The 18,708-nt window shown below is 34.1% G+C and overlaps 1 protein-coding gene across 8 annotated transcripts in view; it reads right to left on the bottom strand.

Annotated features, from left to right (window-relative positions):
• ELF2 (E74 like ETS transcription factor 2) overlaps positions 1–18,708 on the bottom strand; it is a 99,192-nt gene that overhangs the window by 33,106 nt on the left and 47,378 nt on the right. For 6 of the 8 annotated variants that reach the window (XM_070769097.1, XM_070769095.1, XM_019977479.2 and 3 more), the window contains one exon: positions 18,538–18,703. In XM_070769097.1, the coding sequence (XP_070625198.1) occupies positions 18,538–18,703 (166 nt within the window). Of the gene's footprint in view, positions 1–11,392; positions 11,496–18,537; positions 18,706–18,708 lie in introns of those variants that run through there. The other 2 variants (XM_070769101.1, XM_070769102.1) reach the window with 1 other exon arrangement.

The raw sequence follows: 18,708 nt of genomic DNA, 5'->3' as shown, positions 1-18,708 counted from the left end.
GTTATTATAACAAAAAGAAACAGACTCAAAGATACAGAAAACATGCCAGTGGAGAATGGAGAGGGGGAGGGGCAAAATAGGAGTAAGGGACTAAGAGGCACAAACTACTATGTACAAAATAAATAAGCTGTTATAAAGCACAGGAAACATAGCCAATATTTTATAATACCTATAATAATTATGAATCACTATTGTACACCTGACACATACAATGTATAAGTTAACTACACCTCATTTAAAATTTTTTCTAATTAAAAAAATTTTTAAAGAAAATCCATTACCAAAAAAAAAAAAAACCAAGAAATGCCAATTAATATAACTACTCTCTAGCATATTAGAGTTGCTTGATCAACATCTTAAGAAATAAAAAAGAAGATGATTGGAGATTAGAGAGGAGAGGGCTGAGTTGTCCCAGCTGAGACCATCCTAGGCCATTAAGCTCCCCAGTTGATCCACACACAACCACAAACAGGAGAATAAAATGTGGCAGATGTCTATCAGGAAGAACTGTGCAGCAGTTAAAAACAACAGATTGGATACATACAAAGCAACATGAATGGGTATTAAGAATAGTAAAAACAGACTTACTAAAAAACAGACTAAGATACATAATACCATTTCTATAAACTTTAAGTTTATACAACCAGATATATATACAGTTGTTGTTCAGTCACTAAGTCATGTCCGACTCTTTGCAACCCCATGGACTACAGCACGCCAGGGTTCTCTGTCCATCACTAGGCTCCCTGAGTTTATTCAAACTCATGTCTGTATATACAGTTAATATACTAAAAAAAACCATTAATCCAATTAAATTTGATGGCTATGAGGGAGGAAAATTGGATTTTTACATAAATAAAAGGGGTAAAGAGGAATAAACAAATCAATTAAAAAATAAAAGTATGAAACACGGATCTACTAATATTTTACTTTTCTATAAAAAGCTAGCTGTCCTAATATAATTTATTGAATAATTCTTCCTTTCTGTAAACCCAGTCTATTATATACCAGGCATAAATGTATGCTTACTGTGTTTCTGGGCTCTCTAATCTTCTATTCTACCCAACTACTCATCTGTGGGCCAATATCACATTCAAAAATTTTATGAATAGGAGGGTAAGTATCACATATTTTGTTCGTTTGCAGTATAGACTACTTTTGGATCTCTATCTAACAGTTTGTCAATTCCACCAAAAACAGGTCCTCTTAGAATTTTGACTGGACTTGTATTGAATTTATACATTAACAGGGGAAAAATTAACAGCTTTACCATGTCCAGTTTTCCCTGTGTTTATTATGGGTTAAAGATTAAAGGAACCAATAAAATCGGTTTGGTCTGTTTTTCTATTGTTTCTTAAGGAAGTTGTGTATCTCTTCATTTAGTTATGTCACTCCATAAAGTAAAGTTCTTATTTTCATACAGGTATTGCATATACCTGTACCTAATTAAATGTTTAAAACCATGTGAATGGGATCTTTTTTTGTCTCATTGCTCTGGTATACACAGCAACCCTGATGAACCTTCTAAGCAATTTTAAAATCTATCTGTTGTTGTTGTTAAGCTGCTCAGTAGTTGTGGTGCACAGGCTTAGTTGCTCTGCTGCTTGAGGGATCTTCCTGGACCAGGGATTGAACCCATGTGCCGTGCACTGGCAGGTGGATTCTTAACACTGGACTACCAGGGAAGTTTGAAATAGTGTATTTTGAATGATACCGATGTTTCCAGACATTGTTGAGATTCTGCTATGACAGTCACTGTTGAGACTGTGCTATAACAGTTAAAAACTGACCTGAATATAACTGGAAAAAAATATACAAGGTTGTATTTTATTTAGTTAGGTACAATGTTCTATATATCTCTAGTTTATCAAATTTGTTAATCCTGTGTTTCAGTTCTTTGATGTCATTTTAAATTTTGTGTCTGCTTAATTTGTCAATTTTGACAGAGATGTTTTTAAAGTCCCAGTTTTGTAGACACATCAACTCAGCCTTGTAATTCTTTAAGTTTTTACTTTATTTTTTGGTGGTAGCTTGCACAGCTTGTGTTATCTTAGTAGATCTTCCTGCAGTGGAAGCAAGGAGTCCTAACCACTGGACCACCAGGGAATTTCTAAACATTTTTACTTTAAATGATATTACAAGGCTATGTTGTTAGATGCATATAAGTTTATGATGATTATATTTTCTGGAATGTTCCTCTTAGCAGTTTGAGAGCCTTTGGCCCAATTAATTTGTACTCTGAATTCTATTTTAGTACATTAGCTTTATTTGGTTAGTATTTCTCTGATAAAACATGTTTTTCCATTGTTTTTATTTAATTTTGTTTTGTGTATGTTAAAAATAGCAGACTTATGTTAAGATCACAATTGGTAATTTTAATATAATTGATGTTTTGGACTATTTCTACTGTCTGGATTTATGATTTGTATTTCCATAGTTTTTTCCTCCCCCTCTTCTGTTGCTTTTTTGTTAGATTGGTTAAAATTTTAATTTATTCCCTAACCTACCCCCCAACTTAGTACTTTGGACGCCATACTTTCTATTTATATTATTTTAGTATGCTCTAGTTACTTAAAATAAATGTTCTTTTCACTTCTCATCTTCTTCAGATCATGTTTCACACAGCTATTTTATTCAAAGGCCACCAAAATCTGGTTCCACTCTATCTTTCTAGGCTCATTTCTCTCAACCATATACATCTATGAAGCCTAATTAAACTACATTACTTACCAGTTTAAACTACATTACTTATCAGCTTCTAAATAAAATACAAAATTTCTGAAATTCTGTTCTGGTTCATGACGTTTTCTGATTCATTCACTCAATCAACAAATATATGTTACTCAAAACCCACTTGGTGCCTGGCTTTGAGCAATACCAGTAAACACAACAGATATGGTCTCTGGCTTTATGAAGCATGAAGTGAAAAGATTAAACAATAAATATAAATATAGTAAAGTAAAACTTCATGAATTCAGATAAATTTTAACTGGGAGTTGGCACCCATCTTGCACTCTATATTCTCTAACAACAGTCACTGGAGAACACAAATACCAGCAGGTGGCACCAAACCACCTAAGTCTGACCTTAGACTGATTTGGATACCTTATTCTGAATTCCACACACACATTTCCTCATCCACACAGACTGACTCGGGTCATTTTATTAAATTCACAATAATGTCAAATTTCAAATCACGTTTGTGATTTGAATTTTTTAGAATTACTTATTACTTTATCATGGGAGTTTATTGTATCATAAGTTTTGTAGGTGCTAATCAAAAAAGAAAAAAGGAATGGGAGTCTCCGACAAAATAACAGAACTGTCACAACTGAGACTGAAGAGTATCAGCTAAAGATCCTCTCTCTGAGAAAGTGACTTTCAAACTGATATCTGAAAGATGCCCAGGAATTAAAAGCTAAAAAATGGAAAGTAATATGTTCCAGAAAGAGAACAGCATATGTGAGCACCCTAGGAAGATAAAGTTTGATTTAAAGGAAAGGTATGTGTATGTCTGGGGTAAGGGTACTGGGTAATTCATCTGAGTATAATGCTTATGAGCTTGGGCCTTGGAGCCCTAGCTAACTTACCATCTGACTTATCATCTGCCTTTAAGTTCTTGTTCCACCACTTAAATAGCTGTCTAGCTTTAGAAAGGTTATTCAGCCTAGGGTTGCTAAAAGTATTAAATCTATTATATAAAGTCCTAAGATCTATTCCTGGCAATATAGTAAAGATATATTAATATTAGAGTTTTGGGTTTTGTTGCTATTATTGTTGTTATTGTTTCTAGATGGATGAGAGGAGACAAACTATTCTGTGTCTTGAAGGCCATGTTAAAAATCCTGAATATTGAGATTTCCCTGGTGGTCCAGTGGTTAAGAATCCACCTTGCAATGCAGGGAACATGGGTTCGATCCCTGATAAGGGAATTAAGATCCCACAGGCCCCAGAACAACGAAGCCCAACTGCCTCAACTACTGAGCCCAAAAGCCACAATTACAGAGTCCGCGTCTGTACACCACTAGAAAAGGTCTCACATGATGCAAGGAAGATCCCGAGTGGTGTAACTAAGACCTGACACAGCCAAGTAAACAAATAAATAAACCTGAAATTTATCCTAAGTGCAGTCAGAACCCACTAAAAGGTTTTTCAGGAAGGGAATATCACATTTCAATTTATAAATATATTTTTAAAATCAACATGAATGAATTGATTAGGGTTGGGGGCAGGGGGCAGCAGGCAGGAATGGAAACAAGATCTACTGGAAGACTAAAGGTCATCATAATAGCTCATACAAAAAATAACTACAGGTTGGACTAGGCTAGTAGCAATAAAGTTGGAAAGAAATTGTTAGATTTATGATACATTTTGGTGGTAAAACTGATGTGATTTGGTAATGGACTAGGAGGTTAAGGGAGGAAAGGGTATAAATGATGGCTTCTTACAATACCCAGCCCCAAATCTTGAATAAAGTCTTCCCTACTATATGTACTCTAATGACTGTCACTGTATTTTTTTTTTTTTTAACACTTCTCAAATGAGAGTTATCTTCCCAGGCTCAGCTAAAATATGAACTTTCTATCACAGGAGCTAATAGCTGTCTCCTCCTCACAACACTCTGTACATTATAAAGAGCTCTTTTCCTAAATATATATTTTCCCTAATAGAGGCAAGTTACTTTACAGTCAGTCAAGGCTATATTTCTTGCTCTAGTCCACATAAAAAAAGTGCTACATGCAATACAGGCAGTCTTGAATAACCCCACAAATGGTCTCAAAGCCAAGGCAACTCCTCACGTTCTTTTCTTTCCTTGAAAGAAAATTCAGTTTGCTTTCTTCTCCTTTCAATTATTCTATCTTTGGGGATTCTGTTTCCCTTTAGATTAGTTGCAGAATTAACTAGTTTTTCACCGGCATCCCAATTTCTTGAAGCCACCAAAAACAAGTATTTAGGGATTCTTTTTGTTGAAGTGCTTGCTATTAATTCTACTGAAAAACGAAAGGTAACAACAAAATGAAACACAGGGTTATATTATCTTACAATAGTGGTCTTTAATTTACAGTTCCTGACTCCCTTTGTGAGAGGGTAAACTGAATGCCCCTTACTTTTATTCCCAAGGATGAGGTTCACCAAAAGTTCTTTCTTTTTTTGTGTGTGAAGGCCTTTCTTCCCAGAATATAGCCTGTAGATGAAGCCTAGACATAATAATCAGTGTCTTCTTATCTCAAGAAGATAACTGGAACTTCTAAGGGTCTCCTAAGGAGGCATGTAATGTAGCAATTGAATTAAAAACAAATGCTAAAAAAAAACAAAAACAAAAACAAATGCTATTCTGCCAGCCTTGTTTTTTCCAAACCAAAAGGCTACAGCTTACTGCTGTAAATCCAAGTAGATGCTAACTATGCTAACTATTTGAGTTCTTTCTCCTCTTCACCCAAATCCTTGGTTCCCTCTTCAAAACAATTTTGCATTTTAAGTTATTTTAAGTTATTATTCTAAGTCTAATTTATGAGAATTAAGTTGAAGGAAAAAAAGGTATGAAAAACAAAACAAAAACAGGATTCAGATTCTCCTAAAAGTTGCATCAAACAACATGCATAATAAGAATTCCTTTTTTGCTAACTGCTTTAGAGACATAACTCTTTTCTTTTTGATATAAAACTTTCTGGGTTTATCTTTTGTAAGTTCATCTAATCATAAGAAAATCTCTAAATTCTGGCTAATGAATAATTCCTTTTGTTCAAATATACTCTTAAAAAACTCCTGGAGGATAACTACTTATTATCATGACTCAGTCTTAGAGAAAACATATGAAAAGTATTTACATTAAATTAAAAAACTTTAATTGTTCATTCCTTTTAAGTAAGACATATATTTTGGCTGATTTAAAAAGTAAAAGGAAATCAGTTATAACCAAATGCTGAATTTAAACGTGGAGAATATGGGATATCCATTATAAAAATCTGTACTTCATTCATCTTAATAATGTCTAAGAGAAAGAAAGGAAATTAGCTATATTCCTTCTTCCCTTGATATACTCAAAAAATTTACAGAAATGTAAAAAAAATTTTAAATAAAAACTAGTCCTATCTCATCTCCTAATCCCACTCCCAAATTGTAACTAAGCACCGCAAACACACTGAGTTCTTAGCCCTATTCCCTGATTTTTTGTGAGTGGGAAGAAGTCACTTATGCTTCTGATGGCAGTATTTCCACACGATTAAAAAAAAAAAGGTGAGATTTACAAATGCTTAATTCCATTTGACTTGCTTCTCTGTTCCTAAACCCTTTGCCTTAAACAGTCAACTATGCCCTTATGATAAAACTTAAATATGACCCACCACAGTAGAAATAATTCAATCTGGAACTTACAGACTAACTATTATACTTGGTTATTTTTTGTCTTTCCTCACCTTTCCCCAAGCTTATCTACTTTAATACTATTATTTCCTCAAATGCTTGTTTTTCTCAACTTAGTTGGTAAGTTTCTTTGAGGCCAGCCACCATGTTATAGTCAACTCTGAATCACTTACTCCCTAGGAGCTGTGACAGTACTTTACATATAATAGGTACTTTGTACACGATAGATTAGTTCACCAGTATCACAACTACGCTTAAAAACTGACATATGGAGGAGGAAAAGGGAGAATTAACCTGTTGCTTCAATTGCTTGAAAAGAAATGGTTCATGAATTTATTATTTTAGCTTAACTGAAAATACTAACTGTAAAGAACAATTTCAGGAGTTGTTAATTTATGTAATCTGCTTTGTGATAAAGAAATTTTACTCCAAGGGGAATTTACATATTTTCTCCACTAGAGCCTAAGTATTGCATGAATGCAGACATTGCCTCTTTTGTCTATCACTCTAACCCCATGCTTTAAACAGTGAAAGTCACTCAGTCGTGTTCAACTCTTTGTGACCCCATGGACTATACAGTCCATGGAATTCTCCAGGCCAGAATACTGGAGTGGGTAGCCTTTCCCTTCTCCAGGGGATCTTCCCAACCCAGGGATCGAACCCAGGTCTCCCACATTGCTGGAGGATTCCTTACCAGCTGAGCCACAAAGGAAGCCCATGCTTTAAACAGTGCCTGATATATAGCAGATGCTCAATCAATGTTTACTGGTGAATTAATTAATAACAGTAATGCACTACATCATCTCATACAAACCTGAAAGAACTTTAGTATGTTTTCACCCTCAACAGCTGGAGAAGGCAATGGCACCCCACTCCAGTACTCTTGCCTGGAAAATCCCATGAACAGAGGAGCCTGGTAGGCTGCAGTCCATGGCGTCGTGAAGAGTCGGACATGACTGAGCGACTTCATTTTCACTTTTCACTTTCATGCATTGGAGAAGGAAATGGCAACCCACTCCAGTGTGGGTTGCCTGGAGAATCTTGCCTGGAGAATCCCAGGGACGGGGTAGCCTGGTGGGCTGCTGTCTATGGGATTGCACAGAGTCGGACATGATTGAAGCGACAGCAGCAGCACCCTCAACAGCAATCTTTGTGATGGGTAAAATACAACACGTAAAAAACTACAGTATTAACCGAGTTCTCACAGTGGCAGAAGCTCTTTTAGTGCTATCATTCCCAACAGTCAAGATAATGGTTCTCAAAGTATGATCCCTGGGCCAGCAGCATTAATATCATCTGGGGACTTGTTAAAAATGCAAATTCTTGAATTCCACCCCACTGAATCACAAATCCTGGAGGTGAGGCCTAGCGATCTGTATTTTAATAAGCACTGCAAATGATTATGACGTTATGCTCAAGTTTGAGAACCACTAGTCACAGAAATTTTTTTCATGGAAATTGAAGGGATCTCAAACCAACAAAAAAGTAAGGAAAGATTAGATGAGGCTTTTAAGAAATGTACTTGATGTACAAACACTAGAATGTTTTTAGAATAAGTTAAGTCAAGCCATTAAGTGACATGAAAAACTACCACTATACAGTTAAGAGGCTTTTTTTCTTTTCCTTAGCAGAAATCATAAAACTGTATTCAATAAGAAACATATTTAAAGTGGCTTTCAGATCCCTATTATGAGCTATTAAGGAAAGAGAACAGAAGCAGTGCAGAATATGGAGAAGAAAAGGAAGATAAGGTAGACAGCTAAAATAAGACATGAATGAGATAGAAGAAAATTGTTTTTTAGATCCACCTGAAATTTAGCACCTTAATTTTAAATAAAGTACAAACCATAGTAGTTTTCACAGTCACATTATCTGGGACCTCATGACCAACAGAAATCATAAAATATTTTCATATTGTATTATAGTTATTATATATTTCTCAAAATATAATTGATGGTCATCACCACCTTGAAATTATAGCAGTAAATTTGATCTGCCACTAAATCTCATTATTTAATACATTATTAAGGAAACATGTATTACTATATCACAATTAAAAACAGCCTAAAAGCTATATTTCAATATATTTGGTTCCTTGGTATTCCTAGGTATTTTATATATTTAAAAACGTTAAATATGAGAGAAGGTCCACAGGCTTTACCACATGGCCAAAAAGGCCCACAATACAAAAACATTAAAAAATCATGCAAAAGCTAATAGTTAACAGTTGTGTTAAAAGTGTTCTTGACCTCTTCTTAGGTTATGCGCCCTTTCACAAATCTGAGAAAATGTATAGACCCTTTCCCAAGTTTACAACAGGGCATGGGGCATGCAGAAGGGACAATGATTCCTCCTCCTGAAACAGCATTATATCAAAGCAGCCACATCTTGATTACTAAAAGAAACACTAGTTGTGCAACTACTTTAATTTCTATTAACTTTTAGCTTAGTATGGGCAATAAGCACATCTATAGCCCAAACCTGCAGAGGCAGACAATTTAGTGGAAAGTGAATAAGAATAGTCAACTAGCTTAAAATTAGGAAACTGTGAATGAGGAGCTAAGGACTTCAGTCTTTATTTCAGGTAATGCTTTTATTGTCTTACTTTAATTTCATTTACAGTACTCAATATTTTGGAAACAAATTTGTATAAAAAACATACTTTGTTGAAAATTCTTAAAAAAGCTTCCTACCACCTTTTAGATAAGGCCCAAAAAACAGATATAAAGGTTTCAGAGTCCTCACCAGTTAAGATTTTACTTCTTTCGCTTCATTTTAATCCCCTTTTCTTGTCATAAACCATAATCTAGCCATATTGAATACCTTTCTGCTAATTAAATAGACTATGTTCTCCTTCCTCCAGACTTTCAGACATGCTATTCACTACATGACTAATTACTTCACACCTTTCAAACCTGTTTAAATGTCACTTCCTCATGAAGGCATTCTGACCTCCTAGCCATTCCTCTGCTGTATGCTCTCTAAACCTTTCATTAATCCTACCATAACACTAACTCATCACATTGTATTGCAGCAGCAATGTGTTTAACTGTTCATCTTTTCCACAAAGCTGAAAGCCTGGTGAGGGCAAAGGCAGGGTCCTGCTTATCACAAGAATTTCAGCTCTGAGCCTGACAGGCTGTAGGTCTGCAGTAAGACCTGGGAGAGGAATGGATTTGCCTACAGTTTAAAAACATTCCTATTTGTATACCTAAGAAGCCTGAGCCATCCCTACTTTGTAACACTTGTAACCTTATGTGCTACTCATTTAAAATTTTATATAATCTGCATTTAACCCTCTCCACAGTCTGGTTAATAAAACTGTATTACTTAGATACATTGTTATATATAAAATTGGAAGTTATTAGTGTTTAAAAAAACAAGTCTGAGTACAAAGGAATGAATGCTACTAGTTTCCCAAACTAAACAAGTATCCTTTAATGATCTACTGTCTGGATATACTTATCTTTCCTTTTATATAAAACAGATGTTTCTTGAAAAGTATACAAATACCATTTAAATCATTCCTTTTCATTTATTAATTGATGGGGTAGTTCTTTGCTTTTGACCACTAGAAATCTGTGGCTATTTAAAAAAGCCTTTAAAGGATCCTGTTTTAAAATGATAGTTTAAAAGCTTTCTAGATCACAAAATTCAATTAAAAACCGCCAATTATGATAAAATTCTACTTTTTTTTTTTGGCCCTACAGTGGCTTGAGGAATCATAGTTCCCCAACTAGGGCCCCAGCAGTGAAAGCACCAAGTCCTGACCACTGGACCACCAGGAAATTCCCAAACTCTTCCTACTGAGTTAAGTAAAAGCATCATATTAGAATACTTTTTCATCTTCTATACCCTCCATAATTTAAAATTGTATCTTATGGTTATTTTGTATACTTTTAAACAATATAATTAAATGGTGCTTTAAATACCCTCTCTTAAAAGACAGTAAAGAATTTAGAGATCTTAGCATACATAGGGGAGAAGGCAATGGCACCCCACTCCAGTACTCCTGCCTGGAAAATCCCATGGACGGAGGAGCCTGGTAGGCTGCAGTCCATGGGGTCGTGAAGAGTCGGACACAACTGACCGACTTCACTTTAACTTTTCACTTTTATCCACTGGAGAAGGAAATGGCAACCCACTCCAGTGTTCTTGCCTGGAGAATCCCAGGGACGGGGGAGCCTGGTGGGCTGCTGTCTACGGGTCTGCACAGAGTCGGACACGACTGAAGCGACTTAGCAGCAGCAGCATATATAGATATCTCCACAACTGCAACTCATCTCATTTTTCATAAACCAGATATTTTGATATCTAATTCCCAGATAATGGGAATTTCAGGAAGATTCATAATTGCATGATAACATAGTTCATTAATTCTAAGACATTTTTTCACATTTTGGAATCTCTGAAATCGGTGTATTTCACAATTGGCAGCATTTTTTCTTTCAGTGGTCTAAAAATGTTTCTTACAATTGATGGCATCTCAGATTAAATGAAATACTGTCAATAAAATATTGAAAACTTTTCTCTAATAATGCTTTTTAACTAAATAATAGTATAATTGTAACTCAAACATTCTAGAATCAAAACTAAATAAACTTAAGATTTACACTTTACCTTTTTAGAAAACTAGTGACCAGGTTAAACTCAAGAAAATAGATAACTGAACGAAAACACTTCTTAAAAAGTTATTTTAGGAAAAAGTATAGATTAGTAGCAGAAATAACAGACATGGAAAAAAAAAAGAAACAGACTTGAAGATGTTCAGTCAGTAGTAACTTCCAAGCAAGTAGAGGCAGGAAATAGCCCTAAAGTTTTATCCATAAAAAGAAACAAGTATTAGGAACAAGACAGAGGATTTAATTTTAGATAGCAAATTATTTAGGAGGAAAAATACTATTTTAATCTTTCTCCTACAAGGAGGACTCACTGTCAGCCTTTAAACAAAAATATTGTAGAGGGAGTAGAAATAATTGTAATTAAATGTAAATGGCAAACATTCTTAATAAATTAAAGACCAACCTACCAGCATTGTCTTCCTTCTGGCTCAATCTGTTTCCCCTTCAGGTAATCCTAGGAAAGGGGCTCCTTTTCAGATCCCCAGTTTTTCATGTCGATCTTCTACCTCCCTGTGGCAACAATATTTTCTAATTAAAAGAGTCCTCTTGTGCCACAGGGAGGATTTCTGACGGTATAACAAATACAAACGTTATTCACAACTCATCATGAAGTCAACCTAGTCTTGAGATTCTTCAAGAAAGAAATTTGGTTCCTTATTTTTCAAGAGAAATCTGGTTTTTATTTTTTAAAACTCCATTTCAAAAAAGCTAATCTTTCATTTATTTTTTTAAAAAAAGCACTACTTTCTTGTTGAAGTATATAAAAATTCTTATATTCATCTATCTTTCCAGCTAATCTCTAGACACAATTTTGTTGATCATAAAAAAAAGCTTTCTGAGTTCTCTTGACAATTACTTTAACTAGTAAGACCAACCTTTTATATTTTGATACCTGGTTAGAAACCAAAGTCCTGTTCCCAATAATCAGAAGAGAGTAGTAGGAAGCTATCAGATCCCTTTCAGTCAATGTTTGTTAGTAAAGATTAATAAATAAATCTATGTGCATTATATAACATGATGCTAATTATGCTTAAAACATACATTAAAAAAAGATCAGCAGGGAATTTAGAAAAGTGGTAGTTACCGTCCCCTCACTGGAAAGATTACGGGTGATTTTCACTGTTTGTTTATTCTTTGCAATACTTTTTCAGTTTTTCCAGTGAGCATGTATTGCTTTTATAGACAAAAATAAAAAGTCAAATTTAGGTATAAGCAAGAATGAATAAAACTTACTGTGATTTTTAAGATAAAGGTAATCTAAGTATGACAACATTATGGCTTTGATATATTTTGGATGACAATAGTTATGTTTTGGATGAGTACCTTTTTATACTTTAAATAACCCAACAGTATCCAATAGCTTTTTTTAGCTTATATAAAAAAGAAAACACATTTAAGATTTTACATACATGATTCTTGATTATACTGCAATTCTAAGTCAAAACTCAATTTACTTCAGTCTATATTTCCTAACAGTTATGTGTTAAACACTATATTATATATTATATTCAAATAAAATAAATAGAATTAAAGTATGGGCCCTGTATTCAAGGGGCTTGTATGCTTACTTTGAAAACAAAAGGAGTATACACACAAGAATAGTATAAGAAAGTAAATGATCAAGTGCCTACATCCAGATGGTCTAACAGAAGATCAGGAGAGGCAGTGTGGGCAGTTTCATGTAGATGGGCCTGAAGGTATGAATAATACTTCACATTCTTGATAGAAAACTATATTTGAGCAAAAGCTCAAAAGCATAAATAGCACAGCTACGCAGAGGGCAGAAAGGAAACAGAGTATAGCGCTTCTGTAGAAAAGAAAGCCAGATTTAAAAGGCTCTACTTCTGGATGATTCTGTGGGTCAATGAATTTGGTAGAGGAGTGGACTTGGAAATCTGATAAACAAAAGAACTTCAGGAGAATGATAAATGTAGATACCAGAGCACAGTAAGTTAAGGAAGGAACAAGAAAGAAAAAGTACAGACTTATGGTATAAAACATTTGTCTTTTTAAAAAGTCAAAGTGAAAGGAAAGATAAGTACTACAACAGAGAAGTAGAGAAGTATTAAACAAATGTATGTTTCAATGTATAAAAGGCCTTCTCCATATCTGAAGGCACAAAGAGAGGTGTTAATGAAGTTAAGGAACACTTATGGAGTACTTCCATCACAAGCACTGTGTTTTATAGGTTTATTTTATATAATCTTCACAACCTTGAACTCCTATCTTACGACAGTAAGATAGACTCTGAAAAGGTTAATTATTGTCAAGTAAGTGATAAGCGGAAACCTGAAACCAAGACTAACTAACCCAATCAATATTCTTCCTTTTCCTATTAAAGAGAGCTACTTAAAAGGCTTAAAAGAAAAAAAATTAAGCTCAAGATCAGTCACCCAGGATTTTATATCATATTTGACTACTCTCTGGCTCTTGTTCACAACTTCAAAATGTACACATTCCTTAAGGTTAATTTCTTAATTCTGTGTCCTTTGTTCTCGATCACAGAATGACAAATATAGAATTTAAAATCTTGCCCTGAGGAAATCTTTCAAACTCCTCTCCCCTTGGAGCTTTCATTTATTTCTGTGGCTTCAATGAGGATGATTCTCCAATTAGTCTCTCTTTGACCTTTCTGTACTAAGCTTCAGTTGTACCAGATAAGTCTTTCATTTGTTCTATGGATCTATTCCCCACCCTCCACCCTGTTTTCTGTCCCAGGAGGCTGACTTCCCTGGACTCCTTCTATGTGGCACTGCCCTCAAGTCAGCTATCTCCTTTGACCAAAGGTTCCAGATTCTCTCCAGGTAACCCTCTCTCCAGGGCTCTATTCTTTTGGGTTCCAGTAACCCTTCCCTCTGGCCCTTGGGCCAAAGGAAAGAAATAACGCTATTATTGCTAGCTCAAGAGTACCACACTATCACTTATGGTCACTCTACAATCGCTGACATATTTGTAACTATCCATTTATTAAAACATTCTTTAAATTATCCTAATTTGAATATGCCCTCTCTTTTGTGATGGGACACTGACCATACACTTACATGTCTTTTTAAATACCTAAATATATCCCCTCAGATGCCCTGCTTCAAATCAAAATCAACATGCTTATTGTCAAACTTATCTGCTTTCCCCAAACTCCTTTATGATACTTTCATCATTATTAAGGTTAAAAAAAACTGAGTAATATCTTAACTGTTTCTTTCCATAATCCATCATGCCAAGTCTTATTAGATCTTACGTAGTATTGCTTATATAAGCCCCTTCTGTTCCTACTGCTTCTGTGCATGGGCTTGGACACTCAGTCGTGTCCAGCTCTCTGCAGTCCATGGGATTCTCTCGGCAAGAATATTGGAGTACAGTGCCCTTTCTCCTCAAGGGGATCTTCCTGAACCAGGAACTGAACCCAAGTCTCTTAGTCTCCCACACTGGCAGGTGGATTCTTTACCATTAGTGCCACCTGAGAAGCCCCCTATTGCTTCTACCCTGTCTCAGTACTTCTCAAGCCATCCCTACCTCATACTACAACAGCTAGTCTTTCTGCTTCATCTTTACAATTCATCCTGTATCTACTACTAAGCATCTATGATTATCTACTCAAAACCCTCCAAATCTTGCTGTTTCTTATATGCTTAATTATTAACTTAAGTTCAAATTACAAACTAGTCACAATTCTTAATGGAACCTATTAATATCTTATTTATTCAGTATCTCCTAAACGTATCTTGAATTTCTACATTCCACCCATTTGTTAACTCTATGTCCCTCATTCTTCATGCCATTCGCCTACCTCATCCAAATCCTATCATTTGTCTTCCTCCTTTACTTTCTCTAAAACATTCCCTAATCCTGTAATCGAACTTTCCTCTTCTGAACATTTCTTTGAATTTATAAATAGTGCTCAATTGATTTTATGTTGGCTTATCTTTTTTTATAATATATGTATCTTATCTCCACAAAATATAAATCACTACCTCCCTGTGGGAAACAAACATGTTGAACACAGTGCCCTGGCACATAACAAACACAAAATATTTACTAATATGTTTTCATAAATTGAAGTGGAGGGTAAATATAGTTTAAGTTAAGGTACAAAATGAAGAAGCAGATGCTAAACAGCTCGATCTTTTCAGGCAAGTCTTAAAAAAGTTTTCTAGGAAAACTTATTATTGATTGTATTGGTATAAACTTCTTTTTACATGGTAATCTGTAACAACCTTTTAAAATTTATATTATTTATATATATATACACATATTTTTAAAGAGTGAATATAAAAACTGAGTTTCCGCATCTTAGTAGGGAATCTAAGAGATGCCTCTCCACCCCCAACTCAACACATTAGTCTCTCCAGCAGCCTCCTAAAACTGCTGGAGTCTGTAGCCACCGGCACAGGTATTTCAGTCTGCCAGAGTCGAGACCACCCTTCATCCGTACTTTGTTACTATTCCTCCGAAGGTCCTTATGATTATTAAACTTTAGTTATCACCAAAAAGCAACTTATAGATTTAGATGAATATGTCTGCTTTTTTAAAGTTTCAAATATATTTGGGTTTTCCCTATATAACTTAAGAGAAGATTACTATTACACACAAGCAATGTGAGGGAAATGTAGATATTCAGTCTATAAAAAATGTGAAGCAAGACAGCCTATAGTTATCACTAACAAAATAAGGAATCATTTTATACACAAAATAATGAAAACAGCTAAATGTACATCATTATATGATTTTAGTACTCCTGCCTAGATGACACTATGAATATTGCGTCTCATACAGACATGTATGTATGGGTATACAGGAATAAAAGAAGAAAAACTTCAATGAAAACATGCAGAGAACTGATATAACAGACCAATAAACACAATTATGAACATTTGTAGACTAATGTAATCTAAATGATAATGTAGGATCATTCCAAGAAGTGTTTCCCAGATGTGCAAAAGGTACTCTTTTCTATACAGATCTCATTTCTACCAATTCACCAAACAGAAACTGCTGTAGCCATCTTATAAATATTCCTTTCCTTTCCTTCCCAATTATTTTTCTTCTCCAAAACCTACATATATCTGAGATTTAAATGAAATATTTATTATCACCACAAGAAATGAACCTGATCCAAATCCACTAAAAGGAAACATATATTACAGTAAGTCATAACAACCTTTATTCATCTGTGTAGGTTCTAGATATCAGGAAAATTAAAATTTATTTAGATTTTAACTCATGTAAAAACACATTTTAGTCTTTAAGAAAAAACATAATCCAGCTCAATTAACTGATTTTAAACAAATCTATGTATATTAACACTCTTATTTACTATGAGCCAGAGCATTTTTAAATAAATTAGTATATTGTAGTCTCCAAGTTCTGCATGCCTTATGATGAATAAATATGAGTGTTCTGATTATACATGTATGAGCAAGTAGTTTTCATTCTGAATTTGGCATTGCTTTTAAAAAAAGTTATATCTGAATGTTATATCTTAGAGTGTTGTTCTGTAAAGAGAGCCAAGAATAGCTACACTATCCTCTTCTATATTTTTAGAAGTAATATGGATTTCAGAAGTAAAATGACTTTTAAAATCCATGAGACTGAATGGAATTAAAAACAAAATGTAAGATGAACTTTTCAGTACTTTTAGTCTGTTTCAGTATATTTATTAAAATTTCCTTTTAGTGTTGAAGAAAAATAAATCTAAAAAATATTATCAAGTATTCAAAACCTACTTTCATAATGCCATTAAAGTAATTGTTCTTTTATCCAGACTTTGTATATCCTCTTTTTCAATATTATAAATAATCACTTTTTTTTTTCCAATTATTTTTATTTGACCGCACTGGGTCTTAGTTGCAGTATGTGGGATCTAGTTCCCTGGTCAGGGATCGAACCTGGGCCCCCTGCACTGGGAGCACAGAAACTTAGCCACCGGATCACCAGAGAAGTCCCTAAATAATCACTTTTATCTCTGTAATGCAAATTATATCATCACCCCTCAGAGAGTTCAAGAAGAAAATAAAATCTCTTAAATGGATTATATTCACTTCCTATTTGGATTCTTTTTGCCATATTAATTTAAATTAATGAACTGTTGACCATTAACTGTATAACCAGTAAGATCTGGTAAACAGGCTCTGGTGTTTTAATGTGAATTTAAATTTCTACTGATATAAATTTGGCATTGTAATTTTCATTTTTCCAAGTTTACAATTTACTACCAAAATCATAGTTTTTCTTATTTTTTTTGATCAAAACATTTTCCAGAAATTTCAATCGGTTCTATTCTTTTTTATTCAACTTAAACAATCACATTTTTCTGTTCCATTAGTTCTACTTAGTTATGCCCCTGTAATAAAATCAGTTACAATATCTACTTCAAAATATCATCCTGCATAATACTTTTTATAAGTGCTCTTCTTTTCCTCAAGAGGAAAATTCATCTCCGCCACTAAACTTGTAGCTTCAGACTGGAAAACTCTCCAAACTCTCAAAAAAAAAAAGTATCTTCCTGCCACTTGCACTGTAAATCAAGTATCACTCCACACTATAGCCACGAAGTCTTTATGAATGTTTAGCTATCTGTTTTAATAAAATGACTTGATTACCACTGTACACAGGGTTTGCCGGCACGGCTGTCATCACTGTACCTCCAAAGAGCAAGGTAAGTTTCAATCCCTCAGCTCAACAAAAAATAAAACTGTGGAGGAAGAACAGATTTAAGCTGGAGGAAGCTAATAGTCCTAGGGAATACAACTGGGCCTCAACAAGCAGAAAGACATCAAATAAAAATTTTTAATCATGAGATTCTGCTACATTTAAAGAAATTTATCCAAAGTACTAGAAATTTTTACTAGGACTGTAAACCAAATACAAGGATTTCTTTTCCTATTAACTAATAAAGAAAAATTTTAATGTTTATTTTATAAAACTGTCACTATAATCTTTCTGGTAAAAAAATCCTTTTTTCTTTAGGGTCAATGGCAAAAAATGAAAAGGTTTCTCCAAGAATTATACATACCAATGCCCAACTAAACATACAGTTATCTCACCACAGACTTATTGAAATACCAAAATTTCTAAGAAGACCAAAAAGTAAAGAGAAATTTGATACACTACTACAAAGAACTTTTGAGCTAGAGAAGAAGAAATGATACTGCTCTAATGCTACTGGTTAAAAGAAACTCTACTCTGCTATGGAATGAGGATACTTTATTTTTTTAATTAAGAAAAATCATATACTGGTCTACTGATGTCTACAAATAAATAACAACTAGTCAATATTGCCACTCCCAGGAAAAAAATGACAAAAATAGTTTTATTATTATCGGTCTGTAATTTTTCTTTAGAAGTCAATGATATGAGATTGTTGTACCTCAAAGAATTATTATGTAGAACTTCATATATAAACTCTCTTAAGAAATGTTTCACTCGTTTCCAAGCTATACTAAATAGCATTAAAAAAGAGATTTTTTCAGTATATTATTCAATTGGCAATAATTATGTTGACACTTACAAAATGAGAAAGTTAAAAATAATGAACATTTTATGAGATGTCTACCTGTTTCCACATTCTCCGTCTCAACTTCTTGTTCTTCTGCCACATCTTGCATCATATAAGTCTCATCATCATAAACCAGAACCTGGGCTGCATAGCCCTGCTCTAATCTGGCACTTGGAACTGGCTCCACAATCACTGCTGGATATTCAGAAACCTTTCCACTTTCCTACA

Source organism: Bos indicus, chromosome 17 (assembly GCF_029378745.1).
Source record: "Bos indicus isolate NIAB-ARS_2022 breed Sahiwal x Tharparkar chromosome 17, NIAB-ARS_B.indTharparkar_mat_pri_1.0, whole genome shotgun sequence".
Taxonomy (NCBI): Eukaryota; Metazoa; Chordata; class Mammalia; order Artiodactyla; family Bovidae; genus Bos; species Bos indicus.
This window is presented reverse-complemented; position numbering and strand designations above follow the sequence as displayed.